We start from the raw sequence: 6594 nt of genomic DNA, 5'->3' as shown, positions 1-6594 counted from the left end.
CCCAACAGTTGATATAGTATGAAATCCAGTCGTAACAAGTAAATACCTCACTCAATAAAATCTGGAGGTTGAGTTAATAAAACTGTTACAAGTCTTATTTAAGCTTCTGTAAAACAAACTCTACACCTTTTTGTTTGAACCCCTTTACAAACTGTTTTATTGCTTTACTGTTACCTGTGCCGGGAGTTGAGTTGGGGGGGGGGGCGGTGGTAATTCAACAAGGTTTTATACGGGGAGACTCCTGCCGAGGTCCAACCCCTTACCCCTTTCACATACCTAGCTTTGAACTTTGCATCTCAGTTCGACTGCTGTAACTGCACTGTATTTTTCTCGCCTTTTTCACAGCCCTAGAATGCATCTCGGAGCCCTTTTGGGCCTTTCTGCAGACTGAAATGACAGATTTCCCTTGATACATTTCAATTTTTGAAATCCTTACGAGGCCTGAAGAAGGTACTCTTTCGGGCTGAGCCTCCCTTATACCGTATTTATTCGAATTAGCGCCCTCCTCGAATAAGCGCCCATCCTAAAGGCAGAAAAAGTTAATAAGCGCCCAACTTCGAATAAGTGCCCACCCCCACCGCCTCCTCCTCCCAATCAAACTCAAATAAGCGCCCACCCCACCCCACCCACTTGAGTTGCTATGAGATTGAAATTGAATAAGTGCTAATACACGGGTTACTAGACGCAGTTTTTTTCAGAGTGTTTTACAGAAACCTTGCTTTGTTACTTCTTCGCGTTTTGTTATTAGCATTTATCATTGTTTTGTTGCAAAATAAGCATACAACACTTGCTGAAAATGGTTAAAATTTAATAAGCGCCCGCTCTCAGGTCCAAAAATTTAAAAAGCGCCCAGGGCGGTTAATCGAATAAATACGGTAGGCTGTTATAGGAAGTACCCTCTCCCAACCGGGAGAGTTTGTGCTGCTTCCTCTTTTTTTTTTTCATTCGCATGTTTTGAGTATGGGGCGAAGAGTACTTAAGCTCCCAATATTGATCAACAAATACGAATTTTAATGAAACGGTTTTATTCTAAACTTTTATGTGTATATAAATAAGTTTACTTATCGTTAGGTCCGAGCAATATATTACTAGCACTTTAAATATATACAACACACATTTTTTGTAATAAATTAAGCGTTAATTTACAACTGAAATATTGCTTCGGTCTTAACAAGAATGTGGTTTAAGTTATTTCTCTTATTCCTCTCTTTTTAATTTTTTTCTCCGTTTTCATCGATAACAAACACTCGCTTTATGACTTAAGGCAAGCAAACAAGAAACCGTTTCCTTTTCCGTACACCGTTTCGCTTTCCGATAATGACGCTTTTGCTTGTTTTCTTTCGTAGATTTTTTACCGTTACATCTAAAGTGAAAGGCACTGACAATCATTTCTATGGCTTGAATAATAGTATTCTCCCCGTGAAAGAAAAAGAAATTTAATACGATCCATACGAATCAAACAGAAATTTCTCTTAGAGAAACAAATTTTATGTTATTTTGGTTTCTTATGAAACAATTTGAAGAAAGACAAACGTGTCGGTGTGAACAAAATGTGTCGCATTTTCCTCTTATGTACATAAAAGTATAAATTATGTTTTCATTAAACCTTGTTTCAGTAGCTTTATGTTTTCACGAGAGAGGACCACATTATTCGTTGTATGGCGATCCTTGTTCATACCTTTCAAAACTGACCCAAAAGTTCAAAACTAAATTATTCTAAAGACGAAAACTTATCAACGTTTTCTTGCATTTCATCACTCCTATTTAAATCTTAAAACCTTGAATTCAACTTAAACCTGAAATTTTGTACCTTTTTTTTTTTCAAGCAAAACGTTTAAATCTTTCCAACTTCCGACTTTGAAACATCTGTGTATATTATCCATTGCAATAAATTCCATAATGGCCCAGTCGACTCCAAACGTACCCATATCCTCTGGACATTTGCCTCATCATGATTTCCCAGGGTGGGGCGTTCTTATCAAAGGTCTTTTAGGTGGCGGTACATTTTTTCGTTGTTAAATTTTCGGAAAAATACATTTCTACCTTGTCCACAGGGGGGAGAATTTGCACCGATCTTCTTCTTTTTCTTTAAAAAACCCCATCCTGGGGTGTTCGTATGAATCTGTTGGTCTCACCGTGCGACGTTTGTATTTGAAATAGGAATCCCCCCCATCCCCGGGGGGGACTCGCCGTGAACTGACTGAGCCATAATTACCGTTTGCATAAATATTGTCAAAATCTATCTCACCTTTGCTTTTATGTACAGTTAAAAACCGTGTATTACAAGAAATCCTGAGTTTTGGCAACTGGCAGAAACAGTTGTTTGGTAGGATCCTCAGGGTTCGTGTATATTTTGGTGCTTTGGATTATTGTTCTGCAGCTCCTTATTTGCGGCTTTTACCGTACCTTTTATGACCAATTTTTTTTCCTTTGTCGGTATTTGACTAAGAATAACTGACTGTCGTAACTGTGCCATTCGACTACAACTACCGTAATCCAAATTCTGAGTGGGGAGGGTTGGGGTTGTTTTGTTGTTGTTGTTATTGATTTGTAAGATTGAGGTATTCTTGTTTCAACTTAAAGACATAATGGGTTGTAGGTATTGAAGCGAGGGAAACAAAATGGTAGTTGCGGTCGATTGACGCCAAAATAACTTAATAATTTAACCTAATTTCTGCGTCGCATCTCGGCTAAATACACTCTTTTATACATATTCTGGTTCGGGTTTCTTCCGCGCAGAAGTCGCACTTTTATTTCCATCCGAGACAGAATCCTGAGAAATAACGCTAAGCCTCATTTGCACACCGGTTGGATCCCACTCCAGGCTGTATCGATTAGCTGGGTCGAGTCTGACTTGAACACATTCTACTTGGTCACTGGATTCTGCCTTTCTCTCGGGCACGGGACTCGGTTGAGGCGTGGGTGGTAGGTCAGGGATTGGTTGTGGTGGAGGGGGTGGTGGTGGAGGCATAACTTCTTCATCTCCATACTCATACGCGCATGAAGGGTCCCATTCTAGGCTAGACTTTGACACGCGTGATACGGTAGAAGCGGTGCTAATGCGATTTTTTTGTTTAAGCCCGATGGGTAATTCTGTAAGTTTATCTCCTTCTTCAAGCTTGGCGAGCCGTCGCGTTGGAGACGTTGGAGAAGTAGGTTTCGGGGAGCTTTCCGCCTCACTGTCCAAGTTAGTCGCTGGATTTTCATAAATTCGGACCCTTTCGGGGCCTTTCAGCACCGATTCCGGAAGGCTGTGCCTTCCCTTCCTCTTGTCTTTATCACTGATCTTAATTTTTGATTTCGGAGAAACTGGTTTGATGACTAAAAAAGTTGCCAGTCGCTCCCAGTCTTTCGATTTATTAGGAGCTTTCGGTGAATGAGTCTCAGGTTTCTCAGATTGCTCTGTACACATTGCAGACCTGGGCGAAGTTGGTGACGTAACATCCTCGTGAATTTCCAAGCCGTCGGATCCAGCTCGAAAGACCAGAACACCGTTGCGTTTTTCTTTAGACCCATCCTTTGGCTTTTTAGGCCTAAGCCGCACGGGCGACAGAGGTCTAAGTGGACTCCTGTTACCATAGTCACTTCGAAGAATTTCGGCGTCTTTTCCTTCCAGTAGTGATTTAGTACGCTTGTGAGGTGAGTGCATGGGATTTTTCGTGTCGTTGATGGCCGTTGGAACACAATCGAGAGTTTTTGGACGCTTTTTTGCCTTCGGCGAAAGAACCCGGACAATGATATCACGAACCGGGCTCATTCGTCGGTCCCGCTTGGTATTTTGATTTTCATCCTTGCTCATATCGCATTTTATTTCTTCGCCGTCGCATTGGTTCAGGGAAGATCCCACACATTCCTTCGAAAGACGCTGCCGTTTGCTTTCTTTTTCTATGTAATCAGCTCTCCTTTTGGGTTTTTGAAGACTCCCTGCGTTTGAAGCAGATTTACTGGGAGTGATCGAAGAAACATCACTCGATAGCGTCGAGTTGCCATCATTAATTTTCAAGAGCGCATTTGGTGAACTTGGAGACATACTCGGGCATTCACTGCTTAACCACGTGACATTAGTGTCCGAGGAAATCGTGCCACATTCGCTTACACCTTCGTCGTGCGCTCGGCCACATCTTGTTGAGGTTATCGGCGACGATGGAGTTGAGTGTACAAGAACAATAGCTTCTTCTTGTCGAGAGCCCGTAGGTGATTTATTTCTAATTATCACAGCTCCTTCAGCTCTTGATAACTCGGAACCTCTACGTTGTTTATCTGCCCTCTGCTGTTGTTCAGAAACTGTTAACACCGTCGCGGAGTTTTCTTTGTCCTCCTTTGCTTCAACTATGGTCAAAGACTCCAGCGATTTTTTTGCGGGCATCCGACCCATTTCAATGTCAGTATTAGCGTCTTTAGCTTTTTCAGTCTTAAGGCTACTCTCGTTCGAGTCCTCTTTCCTACACGACAAAGCGCTGTAGAGATTTTCCAAATGGTCGTTATCAAATGCGTATAAGAAAGCGTGTAAACAAGCATTCACGGACAGGGAAATTGCCATAGTTTGCATCGCAATAGTTTCTGTGAATATTTCAGGTACTGTGAATAAGAAAAGCGTGTAAGGAACTGCCCAGGCAAAAAACGTGGATAGTACGACAAGAAACATGCGAACAGTGTTTCGGTATTCAACTGTCACTGCAATAACGGGTTTTTTAAGCTTCGTTCGACAGATCATAAATAAATGCAGGCATATAAGCATCACACAAATACCCAAAAGCGCCAAATTAATGCCCTTGTTGAAGTCCATAAATGATTTACCGCTGGAAAAAGTCGAGCAAAGATAGCCCCATTTGTCCGCTTTTGTCCACAGAACCACTGTGGCGATAGTCGCAAAAATCCAGCTCTCGAAGACGTAGCCAATTGCTCGGCACGCACCAAAGCGACGGGTCGACTTTACTATGACAACGAGAAATCTTTCAATTGTGACGAGCACGAGAGATAAGACAACAATGATGAGCCCGATGTATTTGATAATGAACAGCGGTACACACAATTTGCCATCCCATGATTCCTGGTGGCACTTAGACGAATCCCCGTATGTTACTGTATCAGAGACGGTCACAATGACAATACGGGCGCCAATTAAAATGTTCCCAAAAAGTAAATTCATGACGAAAATGCAGAGTGGTGTGCTTCGAACTTCACTGTTGCACAATAAAGTCAGCAACACGAGGAGATTTGAGGCCACAGCTAAAAGACCAAACGTCCATAAAGCAAGTTTCACGCCGGTATTTTCCCCAATCATGCCTGGTAAACACGTGTTGTTCGCCATTGAACTCGAAGGCAAACAAACGAGTTTGACCTTTCTCTGCTTGTTCTCACAGGTAGCGAGCACGCACGCATGTTTTGGAAAGGGCGAAAGCTTCTCGAGATCTTCCTTGATATCCATGGCTTCCGCGCATACTGGATAGCTACTCTGAAAACACAGTTCCCGTGGCTTTTTGTGGAATTCGCAATGGACATTCTCGTGCTTTCTTTCAGTGGAAACATTAACCGTATGAGTTCTGTTCAGAAATACGTCCGGTAACTGGCTACGGACGTTTCCATTCACTTGAATTGTTTGCAAAGCTGGGAGGCTTTCAAAGACGTCCTTGTCCAAAGTCAGTTGATCATTATTTAGCAGATTTCTACAAAAGAAAACAGAAACAAATTACATGACAAAAAAATGAGTTATGTGAACAGGCTACAGATTCGCCACTTTACAAACAAAAAGGAGGTGTGTATCGCAATTGCTCCTGGGATGGACGCGCCGGTCAGCCAATGGCCAATTTTCCCCACTGTTCCTAGCAACGGTCCAGAAGACTTTGCGAAAGCTTACAACTTGTCCCAGTTCTCCTCTCGCTTCTAAAGAGGTAGATTCTTCGCGTTAGCTCTCTTGTTTAAGAGCCGTTTATCTATAATCCTTTTTTAGAAATCCTCATTCCCCTTCAGACAAATCTTTGGAAACCATCACGAATATTTGAGCGTTTTTCGTACAGTAATCGGACAATTTTTAAACTCGGCTTTGATTCATTTATTTTCAGTGGTCTTAAGTATGAGCTGCGTCTTCAGTTGTTAATTTTATAATGTAAAAATGCTGTTTTTGATGAAGCCCAATCATAGAGTGTTTTCACTTACGTGGTCAGCAGATATGCAATTTATTTTAACCGAAAGAAAGTTATTGCGTATGAAATGGGACCACGGGACTGGATTGGCACCTCAACATGGCGGACTTGACGTCATGCAAAAGTGGACGGCGCAATCTTAGTGAAAGAGATTCTCGTTGGTCGTCTTAAATTGCTTTTGGGACACCAAAATGGCGGACTTGACGTCGTGCAAAAGTGGACGGCGCAATCTTAGAGAAAGAGATCCTCTTTGGTTGTTCCTAAATTGTTTTTGGGACACCAACGAGAAGGAAGTGACGTCATATGAAAACGATCTATTAAGAACAGAAGCCGTTTACGTCACGTTGCTATGGTAGCAAAATTTATGGATGACAACAAACTGAAAACGTCACCATTTCAAAGTTCACTGATCTCATTCAACTTCACCGAATTTGTCAAATGTTGGAGGAAT

At 41.9% G+C, this 6594-nt stretch overlaps 1 protein-coding gene across 4 annotated transcripts in view; it reads right to left on the bottom strand.

The window, feature by feature from the left end:
* Positions 1-993: 993 nt before the first annotated feature.
* The window catches only part of LOC140944540 (uncharacterized), a 29387-nt gene continuing 23786 nt past the window's right edge, over positions 994-6594 (bottom strand). For all 4 annotated transcript variants that reach the window (XM_073393669.1, XM_073393675.1, XM_073393680.1 and 1 more), the window contains one exon: positions 994-5666. In XM_073393669.1, the coding sequence (XP_073249770.1) occupies positions 2705-5666 (2962 nt within the window). In that variant the 3' untranslated portion in view covers positions 994-2704. The remainder of the gene's footprint in view (positions 5667-6594) is intronic.

This window comes from Porites lutea, chromosome 1, assembly GCF_958299795.1.
Source record: "Porites lutea chromosome 1, jaPorLute2.1, whole genome shotgun sequence".
Lineage (NCBI taxonomy): Eukaryota > Metazoa > Cnidaria > Anthozoa > Scleractinia > Poritidae > Porites > Porites lutea.
This window is presented reverse-complemented; position numbering and strand designations above follow the sequence as displayed.